We start from the raw sequence: 26,784 nt of genomic DNA on the forward strand, positions 1-26,784 counted from the left end.
TTTTCCTGGCTGACTCAGGCAACCCATTCCATGCTCTAATTTCTTTTAATAAACCTAAGACTTTGTTTGATTTTTCATAACTGACATTTTTGGGTGCAAAGACATGCTACAATTTGATTCCCATTTCTGTAATTTATCTAATTTTCTTGATAAAAATTCTCTATCTTGTGTTCTTTTTATTGTTCTAAAAATTATGCAATAATCTGCAAATAATCTGACTTTTGTTCCTGAAGTAATGCAATTTGGTAAATCATTTATGTAAATTAAAAATAGTAGTGGACCCAAGACTGTTCCTTGAGGTACACCTGAGTTTACTGTTATGGTGTTGATTTAGAGCATTTCATTATTACAGTTTGTTCTCTCCCTATCAGAAAATCTTTAATCCACTGATGCAATGGACCATCAATGACAAAATATTATATTAAAGCAAACTATGGTGGTGAACTTTGTCAAAAACCTTGGAAAAATCTAGTATGATAGCATCTATTTGCTCACTATCATCTAAACCTTTATCAATTAGTCCTATTAGTTGTGTTTCTATATTTCCTTATGCCATGTTTGTCTAAGAGGTTTATGACACTACTGTACTGCTATATACTAAGTGATGCTAGTAAGTGATACTGGTAGTTTCCTGGGTCAGATTTTTCTCCTTTTTTAAATAGGGGGGGGGGGGGGTGACATTAGCTTCTTTCCAGTCCTTTGGTACTCTGCCCTGGTTAAGCGAAGCCTGAAAGAGTATTTTGAACACTGGGGCTAGGTCATTGCGTAGTTCTTTGAGTAATCTAGCTGGAATACCATCAGGTCCAGATGCTTTATTTGGTTTGGTGTTGGCTAATAGTTTTTGGATCCCATTTATTTGTACTACTATATCTTCTATGTTGTCTACTTGGTTCAAATTCAGTAATATGTCTTTGTCACCTGGGGCTGAGAATGCTGATGCAAAGTAATTATTCAGGATGTTAGCTTTAGTTTATTATCATTCTGTGTTAAATTATATTTTTCTTTTAATGGCGCTATGCCAATTTTTTTCTCCATTTTTTTAGATTTAATGTATGTCCATAAGTTTTTGTTGCTATCCTTAGATATTACATTGTTTATGTATTCACTCTGCAGCTGTCTGCTTATTTTTTGGGTTAGGTGTTTAATTTTAATATACTTTTATAAACTCTTTCTGCCTTAGTTTCTTTAAATTTTCTATATAGGTTTTCCTTCTGTCTACAAAGCTTCTTTAGTCTATTATTCTAGTGATAAGGTGATTAAGTTGACAATGTGATCAGGTGACCTAGAAGGATTGATAGAAACATTGGTGATACCGAGATAGAATCTTTTTTTTTTGTTATTTCGTATATTCTTTCATAATCATAACTCCCGCAGAATTGCACTGGATGGCAACGTAAAGGGACCATCGAGACCACAGTCCAGAGCGCATACCACACGAGCATTGATTTTTATCTAAAATATTGCAGATGAAAAGAAGATAAAGGCATCCAACCGAGATCAGTCGTCCTAGTAGTTATCAACACTTAACTGTGACGTCTGTCATATACCAGTTTTAGAACCCTTGCAACATTTGGTGACTAGTAGTCACTTAACTATTCCGTGAAGTTAGCACGAGATTTTTCTTGGTCGGGGACTGACCACGAGGTGAACACCTCAGTTGATATTGGACTCTTGTAGAGAGAGGAGTGTTATGGATATCTTTCACAATAGAGTAATGTAGAAGTATTGAAGTTATTATAATTGATTTGTATTCTGAATATATTTCCTTGGACATATAATTTGTGATGGCTGAAGTCGCCTATATCTTTTTGTAAATTATTTAATGTGAATAAAAACCATGTGCTGCTACCAGTGGGTCTATTGATCATTCTAAATGTTGTGGTCGGAGAACCCAGTATGTCAGTGTTTTCACGCACCTGCAAATCTAGTGCGTGTGAGAAAGTATTTAATTAAGAAGACGAAGAACATTATAGTGGTGCCAGAAGTGGTATCTACACCACGACATTCGCGTTATCAGGCCTATAACAAGAACCAGGCCGTGACAACGTCGCAACCTGTTGTAGTAGTGGAGGCCAATGGCTCGTTGCCACGCCACGACCTGTGACGTAGCAGCAAACTATTGGTCTCCCTTGACCATTGGTTGCCTTTTCTCGGGTCCATGTTTCAGGCCTGCTATTACGATTACTCTATATCCAATACGTTATTATGTGTTATCGCAACATCAGCCTCATCTACTATAAACTATACACTCTACTAAATAACTGATTTTCTTGTCCGATTCACGCAGCCTGTCCTAAGCTCTTAAGGCAATGGATGGGGGGGGGGGAGAAAAAAAAAAGTTTTTGTAACTTACCCTACAGTAACTGGATGAAATTCCGTACATCTGTTGACACTGTTGATCAGGTTTGATCAACTGACCCAACAGTTTATCAGATACATCTGGAATGTCTGTGGAGGCCTTCATTGAGTATGTCAAACAAGTGTGTCCTCGGCTATGAATGAAATACATTATATACTGCATTGAGATAAGATTTTACATTTGAACAAGTATTATTTATTTTTTTTATAACGTAATAAAATAGAACTATAAAGAAGGATACTATCTATTGAAATGAGATGCTATAGAACAGTGATGCCCAACCTAATTCGACCTGCGGGCCATCTTAATTTCCGACACTCGTGTCGCGGGCAACATGACCTCAAAAGTACAAAACAAAACGAAATTAGAAACTTGTGGATCTAGTAATTAGATTATTTAATGGGATATTAGAAGTTCATTTTTTTAACGCGTCGAAATCTGACTTCATTTCTCTACTTAAAATGTGAGCAACATTGTAGATAGCTTTACCTATGGCTCATTTTATTATCTCTTGTTAAATATTCGCATGGATCCTTCAGGCATAGTTTAATAATCTTAAATTCGCGGCTCAAAGTAAGTATGTTTTATAATCCGTATATATTATATTTAACAGCCACACTTTACAAAACAAATATGTTGGTTTATTATCATGTTCTAGAAAAAGTAAAGATCCGTTCACTTCTCCTGGTAGATTCTAAATTCAGAGTCCATTTTTAATTTCTCCGGCTTTACCATTTCATAAACACACACATTTTAAATATCATGGTACCAATTCCATCAGAGAAAAAGTCAGAGCCATAACATAGGTAAAGAGACCATTTTTCAACCTTTTTGGGGGTGGGGGGGAGGGATTTTTCAACAGATTGTTCCGACTTTTAGGCGGGCCTGATGAAACCACGTCGCGGGCCGGATCTAGCCCGCTGGCCGTATTTTGGGCATAACTGCTTTAGAAGGATCTATCACCTATAAACACCGCATCACAATCGAGGATATTCGAAACTGGATGGCATGGCAATTGGGCCACAAAGATGGCCTGCTGACCTCTGTCAAAGACTTTCCTTTAGGGAAGAGTACCAGGAAAAAGAAGAAAGGACGGGCCTGACATTGGAAGAGGTTCTATTCAAGACAAAAGACAGAGACAGTTGAGTCTATTAACTCTGTCTCTCCGTAATTATTTACCACATTCTGGTGGAATCAACGTTGGTATCGTCAGTTAGGAGAGAAAGAGTTAATGAGTGGGTGAATCAGTATTATATAAGAAGAAGAAGAAGACAAAAGAATAACAAAGACATTCTTGTCGTGTAAGATTCTATATGTTCCTTCAGGCATGAAGATATTTACACCAAACTCTCTGCCAGACGGCAGGGGCTGGCAGTAGAATAGATTGGAAGGAGACCATTCCTTTCAGAAGGCCTCAACACTGGCCTGCAACGTCACAGTCTGTGGGCAGTTTAGATTGATAGCCCGTCGCCACTTTGAACAGACCTGTGGAGAAAGACCCATCACACTGATACGTTATCAGTTAACTTTACTAAGGGTGACAATGCCTTGGTAAGGATTACATCTTCAAACAAGTGAAATGGATCTTGCGAAAAATAGCTGTCAACGGGACTAATTAACTATCATGTCTCTCTCGATACGCTAATAGACACCTTCAGATTGTTAGATCTATGTTGCAGATGATGCAAAGTTTATCTTTGGACAATGGTTAACGAGGTTGTCATGTGGCCAGCACAACGACCAACCGCCCCAACTAAAGCCAGGAACTCATTAGACATAGGGCAACTCAAGGGCGTCCTTAAAATTCTTAAAGCCCATAATCCTTAAAGTCCTTAAAATAAATAAAAAAAAAGCCCACTCTTCACCTACATTCGAACCCGTAACCTTTTGGTTCGGAAGACACGCACTCTACCACTCTGCCACCACTAGCACGATCAAAACATTTTGACTGCTTATCTCGGCAAAGCGAAGACATAAGAGTTACTTTACCATGACATGTTTTATATTGAGATAGATTGTATATTGTTACTACGTTTGTTATTAAAGGGAATATACACCAAGTCAGCAATGTATATACACAATAGTTTTTGTAAAAGAAAAAAACGGATGGTGAATTATTTCATATTTAAAAAATATTTTTAAAGCTCATTACCTGTAGAAGATTATAGAGTTAAACATATTACATTATTTTGAACTAAACAAAAAAGAAAATCTGCTGCCGAGGACAAACGCAGACGACGAAAAGAAAATCTAAATCGACCACCTGCGGACAATGGTTATGCTTGCCCTGGATGTGGCAAAATATGTAGGTCACAGCTGGGGCTGCGCAGCCACGGGGGAATACTGTATTCATCACTGATCTTCGGACTCGAAGACTAGCCTGTGACATAATGGGGAAATAACTATTTTTGTTTACTTTTTGTTGTGTCGGCCTGTGAGTTGATGGCCCTTTATTTACGCATTTATTTTACTCATGTAAATAAACTTTGTAAATATGTTTACCTGCGACTTTGTAAAGTCTTTTGTTGCATACATTAGTTAATTGTATACTTGGAGGTATAATTTTGAACTAAAATTGTGCACAAATATTCACCTAGATGCTAACTATATTTGTGGTTAGCACATTTTGTTAGAGAGTCTATATGTTTCAATGGCTAGCGTGTTTGGCACATGTGTAACTGGAATCTATTTAACGTCATGTAATTTATTAAAAAAACTACTTGCTGTTAGTCGCTGAAACAATGACAGATTTTCATTTAGTAGCTTTGTGGTCAGTGGATAGAGAAAAAAAAACAACAAGAAAATATAACAAAATATAATATAACAAAAAATCTTAAAAGCTTATTTAGAGAATAGTTGTATTAATTAGTTAGGATCTGTAATGTAAGACTATCAATAAAAAAAGGATTTGGGTCTATAAAAAAAAATAAAAAGCCAACCACTCTTCTAGTGGATAACTTATGAACATGGCAGATCGTATAGTTATCTATTGGTTCTGTAGTCTCTCCCTTTCTTTTATGTTGTGTTCACTATGACTCATTTGGCGACCTATAAAAGGGTATTATTACCACCACTTCAGTACAATTACAAGTTCAGTCAAGTAGCAAAGTAATTAATTACCAATTGTTTTTTATATTTTTTTATTTTTTTTTGTCAGGCAAAATTCCAGCTTGATCCGAGATTGGGTGTGGGAGAAGTAACGTGTACAAACTTTTGTAAAAAAAAAACAAGGTTACAAATACAGTTTGTGTGGAAACACAAACTAAAAATCGTCCGCCGAAGTGGTCCACCCAGGCAGGTAAAAAGGCAGGTTTCAATATTATCAGAATGAAATTATATCAAAGACAAATGACAGAAAATAATGGAGAAAAAAAGGTTAACAGATCTTATGTGGTGCCCCAGCGGTCCAGCAAACCAAAGGATAGGTGAAAGTGAATGTGAAGTTAGATGTGAATCTCTTCAAACGGATCTCTTATAATGAATATCAAATTGATCAAATTGTTTTGTAAAGGGACAATCTCTTATTCTTCAATCAAAAATTTATTTTTTGGTTAGGTGATTTATAGCCATATTTACATATTACAAATCACGTGATAATATGAAAAACTACTTATAATTTGTTGTTTTAAATTATTATTTTTTCTCTTTAAAAAAATAATAAACATTTTTTGTGTGTAAGTATAGTACTTACTATAACAGAACTTACGTAACTTAATAATACAAATATAAAAAAAAAATTTAACTAAAAATATACAACCGTTTGCATAAATGTCTTAAAAATACTGTAAATAGTAATCTTCTCTAATAAACAGCCTCAAGTGTTTGTTACTATTAATTGTGAATAGTGGTAAAAGTGGTTTATTTTATGAAAAAACTGTTTGCATAAGTGATTTAAAATATTAGATTTTTCGCTTTCAGAAAAGAGAAAAGTAGCCGTCGCATCAGAACTTTGAATGGTCTAAAATATTTTAATGTCGGTATTTCACTATCTTTTCTAGTTTACGAGATCTAAACGGGACGGATGGACGGACAGGCAGGCCACTCAAAACTAAAAGCTTCTTTTCCCCTTTTGGGGGCCGCTAAAAATACACGAAACATCACAATTTTACAAAAAGACTGCTAACACAAAATTATGACGATCTAGTAACCAACCTGGTGTCCACAGTTCTGTGCAAAAAACGTGTGAAGTAGCTGATGCTGCAGGAAGAGAATCGCCATGGGTTATACTCTGTCTCGTAGGTTTCTTTACTGTTGGATGCAGCCATGATATATCTTTGTGAGAAGGAGCAGAAATTGTTGACTCCATCGTGTTCCGCTGACAGGCTGCAGAATGTCAATTTATTCACATTATAAAACAAGAAAAATATTATTTAAAAAATACGTTTAAAAAATAACAAAGTTTATATAAGGGGAATAGCTTCATAATTACAATTACTCTAAGTAATGTAATAAATCATAAAAAAGGGAAATATTTACCACACACACACACACACACATATACATACATACGGTTTATGTGGGTGTCATGTGGCCAGCACAACGACCAACCGCCTTTCCTGTTCCCTAACTAATATCAGGTACCCATTAGAGCTGGGTGGACTCAGGCGCCGAAAAGTCCCGAAATTAAATATTCACCAGGATTCGAACCAAACCAATGAAGTGATATTAGTAAAAACAAAAACAACAAAAAAAAGTGATACCTTTATTTACTTCTCAAAAACAAAATATTATTGTTTTAATTTATTAGATATTTTCATTTATGAGTACATTTAAATACGTTACTCCAACTAGATATGAAATTAAAAAAGCAAAAACAATTGATGTAAGTAAACCAATGCGTTTCGAAAACCTACCCTCAATTTATATAGTTTAAAATTTATATGTTCTTTTTTTTTTAGTTCAAAGCGGACACATGGGGCGGCTGCACATTCGTAAATCAGGCACTGAATGTTAACTTACTACTACTAGTTAGGTCCTTGTCCAAACAACTGTCTCTGCCCCTACCCCCCTCCTCCATTCCTACCTTTAAATTTTTTTACAAAGTCATAAACTGTATCAAAGAGAAAGATCATTCTACTGGAGAAATGCTGAAGATAAACCTTTGATGCTATGTGGCATGTCGACTGTTTTAAAAAGATTGACAACCCAACTAAGAGTGCTCGAATTGGAATGAAGATGTTTGAAACGATACAGGATGCTACAAATTGATACAAGATGATTACAAGATCATGCAAGTGAAATAAGGCGTTATAGGATGTTGCAAATGATACAAGATAATAAAAGATGATAGAAGATGTTGCTAGTGATACACCATGATACGACATGATGCAAGTGAAACAGTGCATTATATGATAAACGATACAATATGATACAAGAAGTTACAAGGAGTTACGTGATGCTACAAGAGAAGTCAAGTAATAAACCTTAGTAACCTTATTAACCAAAGAATTTACATATAGTTTTAAGAAAACACAGAATGCTGGGAAATTTCAATAATAATATGTATATTCTGTTCAAAAATGATTACCTATGTCCCAGCTCATGTGTTGCCGTATCTATTGTGGAGTAGCCTTTACGATCTTCTATCACAGAGCAACTTGTCCCGTCTGTTCGACACATTGTTCCGATATTAGCGATGCCTGAAAAAAAGTGTTAAATATAATTGTAACATAATTTTTTTTAAAATAATTTTTGTGAATCTCCATGAAGTCTGGGGGCTATGAAAATTAGTATCTTTAACACGACCCCGAGTACCCCCCCCCCCCAAAGCTCTGTTAGGTACCTGATATTAGTTGGGAAAAAAGTAAAGGCTGTTGGTCATTGTGCTGGTCAAAGAAACACATGACACAATCTCATCATCTGCCCTATCGATCGCATGGTTTGAAATGGATGAGTTACAATTTTTTGTTTTTTTTGAAAAAAAAAAAAAAAAAACAACCCAAGAGTTCCATTATTATGTACACAACATCCGTTACACACACACATACACACACACACATACACACACACACACACAAATAACCATTGATAATTTTTTCGCCATTGATAAAAGAAAACCATAAGTGTAGAGCAAGTATATTTTTGTATAATGAATGCTTGTATATATATATATATATATATATATATATATATATTTGTTTTTACAATTAAATTAAAATAGGTAGACTACTGCACAATTGAACTCTCATGCACGCAGCGAAAGAGAGAGAGAGAGAGAGAGAGAGAAAGAAAGAAAGAGAGAGAGAGAGTTGAGCCCTAAGGATTGTAAGAAAAATGAAAAAGTCCCAAAATTGCTAAAGTAGGTACGGAAATGAAACAAAAATTGCCCTCTCCAATTCCCCACAAACACACACACATACACTCGCACATACACACGCACAGATCTTGTAAAAAAAAAAAAAAAGCAAAATGAATAAAAAGATGTTTTAAAAACAAAGAGTATCTAAGAAAAAGACTAAACACTATTTAATAGTGCATTGAAAAGCTCCCTTTTTTCTATATAAACCAAATTTGCTTTTATTACCACTAATTAATCAACTAATTGGTATTTTTTAAAAATTGATTCATGAAATATCATCGACTATGACTAATTATGCAAAGTTTCAACTTGAAGGGAAGTTTGAAAAAATACGTGTTCCAAAGTATGAAGGAGAATAACTTTAAACATATAGCCATATCTTTCAGTGAATAGCTTTTATTTCCCTTTCATTGATACGAAATAAAATAAATAACCAATACTTAATTATTTTTGTTAAATTTGTTTTATTGATTCATGTTTTTAATTGTGTTTGTGTAAGAGTTCCACAAAAAAAAAGTGAACCAGACAGACAGACAAACAGACAAAATTGAGCTAATACACTGTTTTAAAAAGAAAAAAAGAAAACGCTAGTTGACTACTAATATGTACTTACCTACAACGTTGTAGTTTTTACTATACCAAGTATCCAGTGCATAGAGATCATAACTGTAATAGTACAAAAATACACCAGCGGTTATAGAGTGTTTAAAAATATCTCTACCTAAAAAGAAAATTCTACTTGAAATAACATAATTCAAAATGAGTGAGTCTGGATTGAATGTACACTTTGGTTTCTTATAGTTATAATGTTTTTTGTTTGGTGTAATGCACAAATTGTAAGACAAATTTCCATACGGACAATAAAGATTATTATTATTATTATTATTACTATTATTATTAAAAGGACTCTAATGGAAATGACTACATTGGAGGACAAGGGTTTTGTTTGCATCGGATACGGAAAAATATGTAGTTCGATTTGCGTAGTCACGTGAAACACTGCTCTGGTCTGTAATCATTGGAATCGAATGCATTGCCATTATTATTACCATTATTATTATTATTATTATTTTAAATAACTATATTTTAAATAGCTCTATTTGAAATGACTCAATTGGAGATTAGTCTTTTTGGAATAGTCTCTTTCAGAAATGATTTTCACAAAATGACTTTATTTAAAATAGCTATTTCAAAATGATCTTTAAAAAAAGACGTCTGGGTTATAGCTTTCAATTATAGAGTTGTCTCGCTTTATGAGCTGTAAAGATGTGCATACTCAGGGTGTCTTCAATTTAAAAAAAAAAAAAAAGATCAAATTAAGTTACAGATTTGAAGGGGGCAATATGAAAATACAATTTTGACATTTCAATATAATATATATATAACATATAATTTAGAGTTTGAGTTTTGAGTTTTTTGGCACATCGGCACAATTTAGGCCATGTCGTGCCCGTAATCCCTCAAGGGTTACTCCCCCTTCATATCACCAGAGCTAAATCCCATACAGTTAAATCATTAAAAGCAAGGTCTATTCACAGTTAAAATAGTAAAGGTAGTTAAAATTCAATAATTTAGTAAGAATCTTTTGTAAATATTATATGTTTACAATTTCACAAATCAAACCTTAGCAGACAACCCCACCTCCCGGACAAAGCCCAGTACCTTCCCAGGGTCGACACTATCAAGCAGTGTTTTTAAGTTGTGCGATCTAAAAAAATGTTCCCCCAATATCCTGGTATCTGGGGGCAATCAATGAGGATATGTTTCACAGTGAGACGAGAGTCACAGTACTCACAATATGGGGGCCCCCCTCTCTTTAGCACAAAGGAGTGCGTGATGTAGGTGGGGCCAGTTTCGTTATTTATTCACTAAAGTGGAACTGGCCCCAAACGATATAAATAAGCAGCATTATTATCAATTTATTAATTATCTACACAAAATGTATGATTGCTTTACAGAATGGAGAGGCGGGCGAGTTGGCTGTCGCTAGTGCTCTTTTAAAGACAATGGTTAATGCCCATCCGATGCCGAGCCATTCTTATTTATTAGGCACTCACTTTTATCGGAAAACAAAATGATTTTTAATAGGTTTTAATGAATTGAATAGAACAGAACTGTTCATGATTCGCTTTATAGTTGTCGATATCCGTTTTAACACTAAAACATTTGACTTTAAAAAAAAAAAATTCTTTTTTCCTTACATTGGAGGGCAAGGCGGCTGAGAGGTTAGCTTCCGAACCTGGGGTCTTCGGTTCAAACCTCGGTGAAGACTGTGATTTAGTATTGCCGGATTTTTAGGGCGCCCCTGAGTCCACCCAACTCTGAAGGGTACCTGACTTCGGATGGGGGAAAGTTGTGCTGGCCACATGGCACACTTATCGTTATCTGTAGACCCAAAAAACAGATGACCTTAATATCATCTGCCTTATAGATCGGAAGGTCTGAAAGGGGAGATTAACATGTAGCTAGAGGTAGTTCTAACTAACAGGCAGGAATTGCACAGTCCAGATATAGTTATAAGGGATAGGTTTATCCCCCTTTATTGTAATTCAGTGATGCCCAACATAAATCGACCTGCGGGCCATTTTAATTTTCAACACTGGTGTCGCGGGCCACATAAAGGAAAGGTACAAAAAACGAAATGAAATTGACCTGAAACTATTTGATTAGAAACCCGTGGATCTAGTACTTTCATTCATTAATGGGATATTAGTATCCTTTTTTTTTCAAGCGTCAGAAAACGGTTTCATTTCTCTACTAAAAAATATGAGCAACAGTGTAGCTAGCCTTACCAACGACTCATTTTCTTGTCTCTTTTTGGTAAATATTCACATTAATCTTCCAATCTCTAGACGTAGTTTAACAATCTTTTGATTCAAATGACGTCGAATTTGTTTTATAATTGCGTTTCTTTAAAAAAAAAACAAAAAAAAAAACAACAGCCAACCTTTATTTACAACTCAAATATATTGGCTAATTATCATGTTCTGCAAAAAAAAGTAAAGGTTATATTATTAGTCTTTTTTTTTTTTTTTTATAAATTCTACATTAAGAGTCTCATAAAGGCACAAATGTTGGTCATGGTACCAATCAATCGGAGTAAAATTGATGGCCCTAACGTAGATAAAGAGACATTTTTAAACCTTTTTTTAGTGGGGGAGTAGCGGATTTTATATTCTTTGTGCCGACATTTCGGCGGGCCGGATGGAACCACGAAGTGGCCCGCGGGCCGTATTTTGGGCATCACTGTTGTAAGTCATTGCCCTATAGATCGCAAGAGGAACTTACTGGGGGGTTTTTTTGTTCCCCTTAAGTTGGATGAGCTAGCTCTTGTTTGAACGCTAAACTCAATTTTAGTCCACCCCCCCCCCCCTTTCCATCTAAATTTAAATTTAAAAAATTGGTAGGTAAGTTTTTACCCAGTAAACAACATCACGTGATCATAGCTTCCGACGTTGCTACGCCCAGCACCTGCGGAGAACTTCCCGAGGACATCAAGCGCTGTGTCTGCCTTCAGCTCTCCGTACGAAGCGATTGACTCAATAAAACTTGCAGCACTGGATGTCTTGAAAACGATACAAACAAAAAATACAACAAACAAACAAAAAAATACAACAAACAAACAAAAAAATACAACAAACAAACAAAAAAATACAACAAACAAACAAAAAAATACAACAAAGAAACAAAAAAAACAACAACCAACAAACACAAAAATACAACTAACAAAAAAAGAAAAAAAACATATAAAATCCTTTTAAAAAACACAACAAAGCTTACCTAAAGGGAAGAAATCCGCCCTTTAAACTATATCTGTAAATAATATACACGTTATTTCCCTTATTCGATATCCAACAAAATAATTACCAATAATTAATTGACTTGAGTATTTTTTATTTATTGATTCATGTTTTTTTAGGTTAAAAAAAATATTAATCCATTAGTTAACCAATTAGTCCTAATAAATCAATTTTGTTTCATATAGCATAGAAGGAGCTTAACCCTGCATTCTTTAGATACATGCCAGCAATCAGCGGTTCTTTCTCTTAGTTAAGCATTGTTGTTGTTTTTTTAAGCATTCTTTTTAAATTTTCTTGTTCATTTAATTATGTCAACATAGAGTAGGAAGTGATTTACAAGTAAAATACTATTACTTGTTTACCACAAGATGAAAGTAAAGGTAATGAACTGTATTACAATCACTACCTGGAGTACGTATACTTTACACAGACGAACATGAATGGAATATTCTGAACTTTTGATACCTTGATAGAGCATGTCAATCTGGAATAAAAAAAAATATCGAATGGGTCATTAACCATAATCCCTAAAATAGCCTAACCCTAGAACTAAGCCAGCCTAGAAGAAGATTTTGTTATGCAGAGGTTCTGAAGGTTTTGTTATGCAGAGGTTCTGAAGGTTTTGTTATGCAGAGGTTCAGAAGGTTTTGCTATGCAGAGGTTCAGAAGGTTTTGTTATGCAGAGGTTCAGAAGGTTTTTTTATGCAGAGGTTTAGAAGGTTTTGTTATGCAGAGGTTCAGAAGGTTTTGTTATGCAGAGGTTCAGAAGGTTTTGTTATGCAGAGGTTTAGAAGATTTTGTTATGCAGAGCTTCAGAAGGTTTTGTTATGCAGAGGTTCAGAAGGTTTTGTTATGCAGAGGTTTAGAAGATTTTGTTATGCAGAGCTTCAGAAGGTTTTGTTATGCAGAGGTTCAGAAGGTTTTGTTATGCAGAGGTTTAGAAGATTTTGTTATGCAGAGCTTCAGAAGGTTTTGTTATGCGTAGCTTCAGAAGATTTTGATATGCAGAGCTTCAGAAGGTTTTGTTATGCAGAGCTTCAGAAGATTTTGTTATGCAGAAGTTCAGAAGGTTTTGTTATGCAGAGGTTCAGAAGGTTTTGTTATGCAGAGCTTCAGAAGGTTTTGTTATGCAGAGGTTCAGAAGGTTTTGTTATGCAGAGCTTCAGAAGGTTTTGTTATGCAGAGGTTCAGAAGGTTTTGTTATGCAGAGCTTCAGAAGGTTTTGTTATGCAGAGGTTCAGAAGGTTTTGTTATGCAGAGCTTCAGAAGGTTTTTTTATGCAGAGGTTCAGAAGAGAGAGGTTGAAGCTTAATGGACAAAAAGCAAATTCTGATCCAGACGCGCCCATAACTTTATTCCCTCCTGTGGCGAAGACTGGAATTTGCCTTCATTTGGGGGCCCCGGGAAGAGGGGAGGCTTGACCTTTTTGGTGGCCCCCTGCATTTTACTTAATAGTTTATATTTAATTTATAAAAAAAAAAAAAATTTCGAACACTCAAATGGGGGCCCCGGGAAATTTTCTAATTCCCCCCTCCTCCCCCACCACCTTAGCTACGTCACTGATTCCCTCATTACAAAATCACATATTCCTTCCGTCGTAATGGTCCTAAGAATTAAGACGGAGACTCTCTGAACTATAGGCTCAGCTGCCTGTCTGTGACCAAGCTGTGAGGGATCCCATTAGATACTTATCTGCTACACCCCTATTGCCTACGCTCGTATCTCCATGACGTTTGAGTTAGAGCAACGTTTTGCGCAGCTCTGACGCCCGTGTCCACCCGGGGCGCCTCGTTACAGCGAAAAAAAAAGCATTGCCCGGATATATTCATAGTAATTCATACCATTTTACTGTCATAAAAGAGTCGAACCGAGGTTTTTGAAACTCTAGACAAGTAAGCCTGGTGAAACAAAGAGCTCTGAAAGAGGTCCAACAAATGTTCATATTTAACACTGCTATTTCCAAAGGGTCGGACACTTCGGAAGAACAGAGTAGAATACGTGGCCTGAGGACGAGCTCCCCTGGAACTCTGCCATTTTCCTATAGTTTACCAAGCCAACCGTGCTAGACTTGCCATTAATGAAACAGTTCCTTGAAGAACAGCGCCTGGATTTTGACAAGTTCGTGGAAGCTTTCGTACAACTCCGCCCCGTGCAATAAGAAAACTCTCACACTCCCTTAGATACCACACAAGGCTGCTACACATTTACCCTGGTCGTTTCCTCAAACATTCGTTTTCACCCGAGTGTCACGTTGAGGCAGGGGAGAGTACACTCATACCTGATGTATCTCAATCTCTCATATATACTTCCGGTCATCCTTCCATTCAACTATAACGCATGCACATAACAACGATGGATCAAAAAATCTTCAACATAATTACTTATTTACATTGTGATTTGAATTTGAGCCCTTTTGCTAGGTAGCCAAGAAGGTTTCATCACTCAACCAAACATTCCACAATTTCAGTAAAAAACTGCAATAAGGAACTCACTCCGCTAAACACAAAGGCATAGTGCTCTAGAATACCCTGTAACGCCGTGGGGCTGTTGTAGTTAGCTAGAGCTAAATACTTGGAATACAATTTGTAGTCAATCACCGCCACCAAGTCCAAGTAGATGTCCAGTACTGCCTCGCGGCGTGGTCTGCTCTGTCGGGCTGACCATGATGCTGACCGGTTGTAGTTTTGACCAGTGCTGTTAAAGACTTTCCTTCTAGCAGTCTTCTTTACTTCTGGTGCTGTGATTAACATCAGATATATATTTATATATATATATATATGTCTATATGATTTAAATTGATCACATAGATCACATTTTCTAAAGATAATTGTTGATCCTGGGCATCTTAGAGTAATTTCTCCCTAAAATTATACAACTTATAAAAAAAAAAAGTAAACTAATTAAACTAACTATTTAATATAAAAGATGGCGGCCTTGTTATGTGGTATGCGCTCTGGACTGTCGTATCGATAGTCCCGAGCTTGTACACTTCCTGCCATCCCCCCCCCCCCCGGGAGGTTTGGGCTAGGGTGTAGTAATCTATAATTCTAAATCAACAACCGAAAAACAAAATAAGCGAACATAGTTGAGCATGACAAATAGATTTTCTTTTCTACGAAAGGCAATGTCGTTAATACAAAGATTAAGAATGTAGTGTTTCACATAACTATGCAGACTTATTAGCGACCAGGCATTACAGTAAAGAGTAAGGGAGACTTCTAGGAACAAGCTTTTTTGTGTGTTATTAATATTCAGTAGCGGTACTGAGCAAGTATCAAAAAACCCTCTAAACTCTAAACGAAACTAAATGAGTTAATTGCCCATTAAACTAAATCATTTATATAAAGTAGATCATACACTCACTGAGCCCGATCCATTGAAAGAAACTAGATCTATATCGTATTAATTTAATTCATAAAAATAAAATATATAATAGAGTGTTGAGCACGACCCATTTTTAGAATGTTCGCCTGCTCGTGTGGTACACCCTTCGGACTGTTGTCATGATTGGCTCAAGTTCGAATCCAGCGTACTCTCAGCCCCCGTCGTAATGCAGAAGAAACTAGGCTGGCATCTTCATTTCTAAAGGAAATGTCAAAACTTTTAAAACAACAACCACTAAGGTAGATTTTAACTTATTGAATAAGAAATATTTAGTAAATATTCCACAAGACCTGTCTAAGAAAAATACTGAATGTCATATGGTAAGAAAAAAATACCAGATACTGAAGTCCTTCGAAGAGCGGGTCTGCAAAGCATCCAAACAATACTAATGTAGTCCCAGATGCTATGGGCAGGACACGTCTGCAGATTGGAAGATCGCCACATCTCTAAACGACTCTTCTACGGCAAATTAAGGGAAGGAAAGTGGTCACAAGGCGGACAAAGAAAGCGCTTTAAGGACATCCTTAACTCTTTCTCTCCGTAATTATTTACCACATTCTGATGGAATCAACGTTGGTATCGTCAGTTAGGAGAGAAAGAGTTAAAGCTTCTCGGAAGGCGTTCAGCATAGTCCCAGCCACCTGGGATACAGTAGCACATGACAGAGCATCATGGCGTCGCGCTGTGAAAACTGGCGCACAAATTGCTTAGAACAGCGCTGGCATCAGAAAAGTGCAAGAGAAGAAGAATAAGGCCTTTGACACTAGCTCCAGCTGGAATAACTTGTCCAGTGTGCAGCCGAACATTCCGGGCTCACATGGGTCTCACCAGCCACATGAGGAGGCACAAAACCCCCAGTGCAAAATCCTCAGTCTCCTGAATGACAAAAGTGGTCATAATCGAACCACGATGGACGAACTATATGTAAATATTTCAATAAATTGATAACATTGTCCTCAAGAACATTGTTAGTCTTTCGTCTCTTCAGAATAAGATAACAAATATAACAAGCTGAAAATTGAAAGTAGTAGAGCTTTTCATTGTGGGGTATTACCAGAGAATGACGATTTTAGCATGCTGGCTACTCTATTAATAAGCCCGAACAAAATACATGTATAGAAGTAAAACAATATCATGAACTGTATTACCCGGAAATCACTGTTTATCTCAGATATAAGATTAGTTACCCCCCCCCCCTAACATAAACAATTAGAACGCAAAAGAAGAAAACATATTGCTGAACTAGATTAAATGAAAAACTATGGTACAAAGACAATTTGTGTAGAAACACGAATTCAAAAATCTAAAACCGTTTGCATAAATGTGTTAAAAATATGGTGAACAATTATCTCCTTTACTAAATAGCCTCCCGTCTTTATTACTGTTAATATTGAATAGTTGTAAAAATGGTGTATTTTTTTATGAAAAAGAAAAGAAAAAAGTAGCCGTTGCACCAGAATCGTCTAAGTCTAAGATATTATGATGTCGGACTTTCACTATCTTTTCTGGTTCACGAGATCTAAAGAGGACGGACGGACAAACAGACAGACCACACAAAACTAATAACGCCTATTCCCCTTTCGGGGGCTGCTAAAAAAAGAAGAAGAAGAAGCTTATTGGAACTTGACACTAACCTCTTTTTTTATTTGTTTTTTTCCCGCATTTTTATATAACTTATAGAAAACTTTAAAACTTTATAACGTGTAAAGTCACGTGACTTACGAGGTATTCGTGCGTCAAACATATCAAAAGTTGTGATATTCTGTGATTCTAAAGTATAGACAAACTCCTCAAATATTGACGTGGCATCAGATGTCGTTGGTGCAGTCGTTGTGGAATTGAGAAAACGTTTGAGGGACTTGTTTTTCCAAGACTTTTTAGGAGTCTTTTTCTCTGAGTTGAAAAAGTATTTGGAGTTGACGACGTGAAATTCACCTTTCTGAAACAAGAACAGTTGGCAACTCTTTTTATGGCGTGACATAAAAAACACCAGCTACAAAATTGTATTTATCTGTAATGTAAAAATTGCCATTCATTTAGTAGCAATGGATTGATCCACATGGACAGCGAGCATAAAGGAAGGATCCCGGATTGCAGATGCCATACACAACAGTAGCAGAAAGAAGGGTGAAAGTAAAAGAGCCCCTGGTGATTACAGATGCCAAACCTTTGACAGCGGCTGTGTATCAAGGAATGGCCTCTTTAGTCACACAAGAAGTTGATAAAGGAAATGGTATTCTGCCTAGACCTGAAAAGAAAATGCTCTTAGCTAATGTGAGAAAGCATTTTGTAGAGAATTCTCTCTCATTATCTTTCTCTCTCCTTCTATCTCATTCTCTCTCTCTTTCTCTCTCGTTCTCACTCTCTTTCTATCTCATTCTCCCTCTTTCTATCTCTATCTTTCTCACTCATTCTTTCTCTTTCTATCTCTTTCTCGTTCTCTCTAACTTTCTATCTTTCTCTTTCTCTTTTCTATCTCTTTTTGTCTCTTTTTCTTTCTCTCTGTCTCTTTCTCACTTGTTTTTTCTCTCTTATTCTCTCTCTCTCTCTCTCTTCCTGTTGTGGAAACTATCTTACCAGATGATATTTTGATTTTTTGTTTGCCGTTTTCTCTGGTGACTTTTCAATTCGGAACACCGCCTTGTTGTCAATATCCTGGTAGAAGCCTAGATCCTGAAATGACGAGGGAGTTTATCAGACATTGAGATAAACAGTCAAGGTGCGCTTGCTTATAAAGCGATAACACACGGCAAGTGCATTACGTAATCTGTCATCTGTACCTACGTACCATACGTAGGTTAGTCTAGTTTAAAAAAAAATGAAATGCCGGCTGACATGGCTCAATCAAAACCTGCAAATGATTGTGTTTGGTCTGTATAAAAACAGGGCATTAGATTTTTGGGGGATTTCGGTTTCGCAATAACATACGCGGTCTATAGTACAGATAATGTACACTTCAGAGCAGACTGTTCACGAGACTATAATCTGGCCAGCACAAAGACCAACCTACCTTTGCTTTCTTGCCCCAAAGGAATGTCAGGTCAGCTGAATGGATTCAGGGGCGTACTCGGGATCCCTAATTTTACAATTATAGACTTCACTGTAATGGTTATGACAACCTTCAGTCGTGAAATGACTGTGGACATTCTCATAGGAATGAGATGAAAGCCTGGACATTAGCTATGTTTGGAACAATGTCGCTCACACAGCAGTCCTCCCCCCTCCTTCATTCAGCTGAAATGGTATTTCGATTTTAGCGCCCCCGAAAAGGGGAAAAGACGCTATTCGTTTTGTGTGGAATGTCTGTCGTCCGTCAGTCCGTCCCGTAAACTAGAAAAGATAGTGAAAATCCGACATCAGTATATTTTTGATCATTCAAAGTTCCAATGCAACAGCTACTTTTTTCTTTTCTGAAAGCGAAAAATGAAATTTTTAAAATCCCTCATGCAAGCAAATTTTTCATAAAAGTACACCACTTTTACAATTATTCACTATTAATAGCAACAAATACGGGAGGCTCTTTTGTAGGGGAGATACCTACCTATCATTTATGCAAACACATTTATGCAAATAACTATAGGGGTTTTGGTTTTTTTTTGGTAATGTTTTTTTCGTGAGAATCTCAACAAGAGATTGACCCTTTACAAAAAAATTACATCAATTAGATATTCATTATAAGACATAAGTTAGGTCAGGGTCACATCTAACTTCACATTAACTTTCCCCTATCCTTTAGTTTGCCAGACCGCTGGGGCACCACACACGATCTGTCAACCTTCTTTCTCCATTCTTCTCTGTCATTTTTCTTGGATAAAATTTCATTCTGATGTGCTTTCTTTTTTACCTGCCTGGGTAGACCACTTCGGGGACCGATTTTGAGTTTGTTTAATAACACAAACTGTCTTTGTAACCTTGTTTTTTTTTTTATTATTTATTTATTACGAGCACTCTATTAGCTGTATAGTAAAAGAATCGTCTTTTTTTAAAAAGTATTTTTATATTTTTTGTTTTTAAACTTTGCATGCCTTCTCTTTTAATTTTTTTTTTCAAAAGCTTATATGTTTGTTTATTCTACATGTTTCGGATGTTCCTTCAGAGTTGAAGATAATCTACTTCCTAGTCCAAACCTCCCGCAGGACGACTGGGGATGGCTGCGGGCAGGGCATGAACCCGGTACCATCAAGAAGTCCGAAAGACAGTCCAGTACGTATAGCGCACGACCAGGCAGCCATCCAAATTTAATCACTCTGTCTGCCTGGTAAAAAGTTTGTACACGTTATTTCGCTGACGCATTATCTGGGATCAAGATAAAATTACGCACATTATTTTTTTACCTGACAACACAAAGAATCAATTTAAAAAAATTACCAATTAACTTATTAACTATTGGTAATTAATTATTTTGATTGATATCTCAAACACGGGAAATAAATTGTACTTGACTGAAGTGATGGTATTAGTTGAATTAGTCAACATTATAGATTCTAGCTCTAAATTGAAACAATATATAATTACACAATCTTCTCTAGTCATAACTACCTCACTAACAGAGTGGTTTGCACGTCGGCCCAGGAGGCGTGATCCATGATTCAAATTAATGTCTTTCTTCCTTTTTTTTTTCTTTTTGTAGATGCTTATAAAAACCAATTACGATAAAATCCACCCAGACATCCATTTCTTTCTTCACTACCCCCCACCCCCCCCCCCCACCCCCTCATTTTTTTAACTTGCCCAGCTAAGTGGTAGGATTATAGCGAATTGATAAAGCTAAAAGCATGAGGTGGCGCCTAACAAAAACATTTGGTAAAAACATTTCTAATCGCACAGACTTATTATCGTTACCCTAGATTCTAGATCTAGTACAAGTTTAATGACATGACTGATCCAAACTAATTGAAACAACTACCCTTAATCATAGACATAAATAAATATAGACTGGAAAAGGGAAATAACTTCATGTAACTTGAAAACATGTATATCTATTGTATTCGGATTTCCGAATTCTGAAAAATTGAAAAATTGCATGATCTTCAGTATTAGAGATTAAACAAAACTCCTAGACATAAATAAAGTACACAGAAATGCAAGTCACAAATTTTCGTTTCATAAAACTCTATTATCGGCCAGTCTATATTTATTTATGTCTATGCGCTTAATATAATCTTAGTTTTTTTTTTAAAGTATTTTTATGTTTTTTTTTCTGGTTTGTTCTTTACCTTTCTGGCTTTGGTTGTCACTTTTTGCTTTTGGAAAAATCCTTCCTGGTCTGTGTCGAGAGTATAAAGGGGAATGTCAAGGTCGAAATGCCGCGATCGCCTGAGATTGAGTTTGGTTAGAGACTTCGTTTCTGTGCTGAAAGTCACATTGACCTCGTCGGGCATTAGATCCCCTGTGACGTCACTCGCCTCATATTGGAAAATAACTGAGGAGATAGAAAAAGTACATTTGAAAAGAGGGCCTCTATTTACTTAACAATAATTAGCTTCCGACCTGGTTATCTCGATTCACTAACCAATAAAAAAAAGATAAGATTTAGATCTATGTCATCGGTAACTTTGGCCAAAGGATAACTAGGGTGTCATGTGGACACTCAACGACCGACCGCCTTTACTTTTCCCCAACAAATGTCAGGTACTATTAGAGCTGGGTGGACATAGAAGCGCCATTAAAATACCGAAATAAAAAATCCCAGTTTTTATTGGTATTCGAACCCATGACCTCTAGATTCCGAATAATTAATTTTTACACAGGCTCATTCAATACCTTCTTTCTTATATCTTAATTCGTCTTAGTAGTAGATTTTGCTCTTATAGGGTTATTTTAAAAGCCTTTTAATTAGATTCTAATAAGCTATAAGAATAAAGCCTATAGAAATAAGTCACATTTACCTTCAGTACTTGAGATTTGATTGATGGCGACAGAGATAATTAGAATAATAAAATGCATTCTTCAGAAAGTTTTCTTTATTCCAATCTGTAGATGAAGAAACATTTTTGTATGTTAAATCTGCACTTTATGCATTTAAAAAAAAAGTGACTTTAAATTTAAAAAAACAATTATTTAATCAAGAGCAGAACTGTGGAGATTTTTGTCCAATCAACTTAAGAGAATATATATAAATATAAGGGTGATAATGCAACGGCGCCTGGTGATCACATATGCCCAACCTGCGATCGCAGCTGTGTATCAAGGATTGGCCTATTTAGTCACACAAGAAGTTGCAAAGGGAAAAGATCATCTCTCGAGACGTAAAATACCACAGAGTGACAGTTAGTAAAATATTTAGGGGAGAAGTTTCTATGATTCTGGAAAGTACGACTGAGAAAAGTATACATTAGGAGAAAGCTAGTTGGTCGGGGTCCTCGCACAAGTAACAGTCTTCGCTTAGTAACGGTCTTATGTTAGTATGAGTTTAAATATTTGCGGATCCATTAGTTGAAGTTACACTAGTTGGAGTTATTGTTGTATCTTTAAGTTTCATTTTATGAAGAATTAAGTCAAGTTGTTATTGAATCGAGAAGTTACTTATAGTTGAAGAAGTTTATTGAAGAAGTTTTGAGAGAATACAGATGTTTCTTCAGTGAATTATCAAGTTCAGGGGCGGACTGGCTATATGGGCATTCGGGCAAATGCCCGGTGGGCCGGTATCCATAAATGGGCCTGTAGGGTCACCTAAAAGGCGTCATAAACGCGAAGATGATACATATTAAATTGAAAAAAAACAACAAAAAAAAAACCATTCTCTTATAAAAGTGGCTCTCTGAGTGTCGTGTTTGTTTTTTTATAATCGTTTACACTAGTTTACAGACTCCACATTGTAGGTCCTAAATAGTCATTATTCTAATTTAATTGAACACATTCTCCGAAATAATGTAAAAAGCTGACGTCCGTAGACAGTGCTAATCGTAGGCTTCATCCTTTCAGGGCCTACACACTAAGTGATACAAAAAAAGTAACCTAAGGCCTGAATTTCTTATAGAGATATAGAGCGTTGTAGAGTTATCGATACAATGTTAAACTCAACAACTATTTTGATGACATGTAGGCCCATCGTATGATATACAATTTATGGGCCGAAGTGTATAGTCATGCCTGGGCCGATTTTGATACCCAGTCCGACACTGATCAAGTTATTAATATAATCTCCGGCGTGTGATGATTCTGTTTAATTAACAACTAATATAAGAAGAATAACCAAGAAATAAACAGAAATCCTCACAATTATGCACCACATCATTGATAGGGTTATTTTTTTGTTTATTTATTTTTAATGTTTCTTGTCTAAGCTCAACCATTACTATTTTATTAATGAGTAAAATTTAAAACACTAAATAAACAAAATATCATATCATACCACATATGATATTCAAATCACATTTTTACAAGAAAGTTATTAACATTCCATTAATTACCTAGTACACTGCAAAACAACAATTAGCAACCACGAGGGAGATGCGAATCAGTTTTTATCAAGATACCATGACTATAAAATGGCAGGTTACATGAAAAGTCATAATGGGTCTGTCGCATTTATATTTGACCCTGAGCCTCGATTCAAAGAAAGCTATTTATAGCCGGTTAGTAAGTAAGCGTTATCTATGAATTACTTACAAAAGTAGGTCCTGGTTGGGTCCAACTCGCCATGTACAAATCGGCGGACTTCCTCAATGCTAGGATAAATGATAACAATGACATATAATAATTCCAGGAGTGTTACCAAGTATCAGGAAAAGCAAACATAACACATGGTTTATCTATGGCGGATAACTGTTAATATCTAGCCTACGGTGTATCCGGTGTAAGAACTATAAGAAGCAGGAAGTGTGACCTATTTTAAAAGGTTTACGGTATTTGTTTCGGAAATGTTTAATTGAATTTCTTAACTCTTTCGCATAAAATACACATTAATTTGTATTTTTTTAGTTGGCAACAGGGAACTTTGAATAAGGCGTCCTTGACATTTCTCCCAATCTTCCTCTTTTTTATTTTCTCATGTTTTTTTTTATACCAAGCTTATATCAACTCACTTTGCTGTCTGTCTGTCTGTCTGGTAGAAAAAGTGTTTACACATTATTTCTCTCACACCCATTCTCGGATCAAGTTGAAACTTCGCAAAATTATTCATTGGCTTACATAAGGTATGAATCAAGAACAAAAAGTAATCGAATATTCAATTAATTACTGGTAATTACTTATGTTGTTTGATATCAACAAGGAAAACTAATCCTTCAGTTTTCACGGATATGGCTAAGTTTGTTGGGTTTAGTCCCTTTAAATGTTTTGTTTGTTTGTTTTACATGTTTCGGATGTTCCTTCAGAGTTGAAGATAGTTTTAGTCCAAACCTCCCGCAGGACGACGGGGGATGGGAGCGGGCAGGATTTGAACCCTCGACCATCGATAAATCCGAACGACAGTCCAGCGCGCAAACCGCACGCCCAGGCAGCCATGGTATTTCTCCCTCACGTATTGCCCTGTCAAGTTGATCCTTTAAACAATTTTTTATTCTACCTAACAAAGCATGAATCTATTTTTAAAAGTTACCAAATCAGCCAATTATTTATTGGTAATTAATTAGTTTGTTTGATATCGAAGATGGGAAATAACTTGTACATTATTGATAGATATAGTTTTAACAACGAGTTCTTCCCCTTTATATAAGATTTTTTTTTTTTTTAAATTTCCTTGTTTTTATACAGCGTCTCGACTTTTCTGCGAAGTGCGGATTGTATTAACTTAAAGTTTAACTCTTTCTCTCCTAACTGACGATACCAACGTTGATTCCACCAGAATGTGGCAAATAATTACGGAGAGAAAGAGTTAAAATGTAGATTTATGTCTAAGTGAAGCATACCATAACAATTGCTTGGTATTGCTGTTGACGGCCGTTGACTTGTCGCATCAAACTGATATAGATATAGTTTTAAGGCTGGCGTTCTTCCCAATTTAGATAACCTTTTTTTTTTTTTTTAACAAATGACTTTTAATATTTTGCTTGTTTTTATTAAAGTTTGGAAATATCACCTCTACAGTTCTCCATATCCCAATGTCTTCTTTTTCTAAGTTGCCGTAATTTATCGCTTTAAAAATGTAAACCTTATCTTTATAATCAAAACGCAAAAAAAACATAGAGATAACATTATTCAAAATTAAAGTCCCCTAAATATGCAAATTTTTAGGAGCATTTGTAAAACTAACTTTCGGTTGTCATAGAAGCACTTATTAGAGACACGTGATCTTCCAGAGGACTAAAGGATGAGATATTTTGTAACCCTATTCGCGACGCAAAAGGGTTAACTGTGTGTGATCAGCCGACATATGTGACACAGGCCAGTAATACAGTTTAGCGTGCTATATCGAAGGGCAAGGGACATTACTGGCATGAACCTTGCACGTGAATAGGACCCCGGGTTATGGTCATCTGATCATAAGCCTGCGTGGACCAGAGACACTGTATGTAAGGCAGTGCAGTTCAAGACAGGACAGCGAGTAGACCGGGACTGTTAGTCAGCCATGAAGTCGGTCCTGGTCGAGTCCTCCAGTGTTATGTATGAGTCCAGGAAGAAATATAGACAGTAGAGTTCCGTACGGTAATAGTAGTTTATTGTCTTGCCAATTGTGTCAGATTGGCTGTTTTAAATGACCATTTATTAAAGCACCAGATTATTTGGAGCTCTTGTTGTCAAGTTCTTGATGCGTTAGACGTGCTGTGTTGTGTGTTTAGCAGTGTTTACAGAAGGCCTGATTAGGAGAGAACGTAACAGTATTATAAAAAGCTTACATTTCATGTATGTGTGTTGAACAAGAGAACACAGAAACTGTGATTGTTCTGTACTAAGAACAAAACAATTTTTTAAAGACCATTTAAAAGAACTAGCTTGTCAGCGTTTCCTTTATGTTGTACACCAGATACACCGAAAAGCTTGTTACTTAGAGGCTTCCCGCCATTAATGAAAATACCCAATAGTTTTTAAGAAAAAAAAAATTCCTTTTAAATACAAGACCCAGATCTACGTGACAACATTAGACCTGCCTGGTTGTGAGGTTTGCGCGCTGGACTGTCGTTCGGATTTATCGATGGTCGAGGGTTCAAATCCTGCCCGCTCCCATCTCCCGTCGTCCTGCGGGAGGTTTGGACTAGGAAGTAAACTATCTTCAACTCTGAAGGAACATCCGAAACATGTAAAACAAACAAAACAAACAAACATTTTACAAACAACCGTAATAACACACAATGTCGTGGCACTCGGTATTCCACGTATAATACATTCCCTGGGTAACATAGGGCTTATATTGTTTGTTATCATTTTGTGTCATGTTGTCCCACTTACTAAATTAGAACTGATTATTGCTGACTCTATATTGACACACACGACGATGTTGAACGCGTTGTCCACGGGGCTACACTGGTGATTCGCAAGATAAATTGTAAGCAGAGTAATCCACTCCTTTGTTTACGCTCTGATTTGTAATATATGGATTACAATCCTTAATCAATAAACTGAAGTAACATTAATCTCTAATATAAAAAAAAAGAATATGAACAAAAATATATAGTGGTGAAATTATCCCCCCACCCCAAAAAAAAAATTAAAAAAAAATTGGAGAAATATGGAAATAAATTAATAGAGAAAGTTGACATTTGTCAAAGACGCCTGGTCGTGCGGTATGCCCGCTGGAATGTCGTTTGGTCGTCTCGGTGGTCTCATCTTATCTTATATAATACAGACGTTACTTCTAAAAAAAAAGATAATTACGTCTTACGCGTCATGCATTCAGTCATGCATATTAACCAATGACTTAAATTCTGCCAAGTCACTGGTTTTCCTGGCTAGCTCAGGCAACCCATTCCATGCTCTAATAGCACTAGGGAAGAAGGAGTATTTGTACAAATTTGTCCTAGCATATGGGATGAGGAATGCTCCTTTATCTTTGTGTCTTTCTG

At 36.1% G+C, this 26,784-nt stretch overlaps 1 protein-coding gene across 2 annotated transcripts in view; it reads right to left on the reverse strand.

Annotated features, from left to right (window-relative positions):
• The window catches only part of LOC106063331 (uncharacterized), a 47,742-nt gene extending 24,367 nt beyond the window's left edge, over window positions 1–23,375 (reverse strand). For both annotated transcript variants that reach the window (XM_056008697.1, XM_056008698.1), the window contains exons 1-12: window positions 23,254–23,375; window positions 21,730–21,814; window positions 21,058–21,263; window positions 18,419–18,514; window positions 17,564–17,780; window positions 14,950–15,194; window positions 12,864–12,941; window positions 12,077–12,222; window positions 9,271–9,323; window positions 7,887–7,998; window positions 6,512–6,682; window positions 2,354–2,492 (exon numbers count right to left, since the gene is read on the reverse strand). In XM_056008697.1, coding sequence (XP_055864672.1) covers window positions 2,354–2,492; window positions 6,512–6,682; window positions 7,887–7,998; window positions 9,271–9,323; window positions 12,077–12,222; window positions 12,864–12,941; window positions 14,950–15,194; window positions 17,564–17,780; window positions 18,419–18,514; window positions 21,058–21,263; window positions 21,730–21,787 — 1,521 coding nt within the window. In that variant the 5' untranslated portion in view covers window positions 21,788–21,814; window positions 23,254–23,375. The remainder of the gene's footprint in view (window positions 1–2,353; window positions 2,493–6,511; window positions 6,683–7,886; window positions 7,999–9,270; window positions 9,324–12,076; window positions 12,223–12,863; window positions 12,942–14,949; window positions 15,195–17,563; window positions 17,781–18,418; window positions 18,515–21,057; window positions 21,264–21,729; window positions 21,815–23,253) is intronic.
• Between the last annotated feature and the right edge of the window lie 3,409 nt (window positions 23,376–26,784).

This window comes from Biomphalaria glabrata, chromosome 13 (assembly GCF_947242115.1).
Source record: "Biomphalaria glabrata chromosome 13, xgBioGlab47.1, whole genome shotgun sequence".
NCBI lineage: Eukaryota > Metazoa > Mollusca > Gastropoda > Planorbidae > Biomphalaria > Biomphalaria glabrata.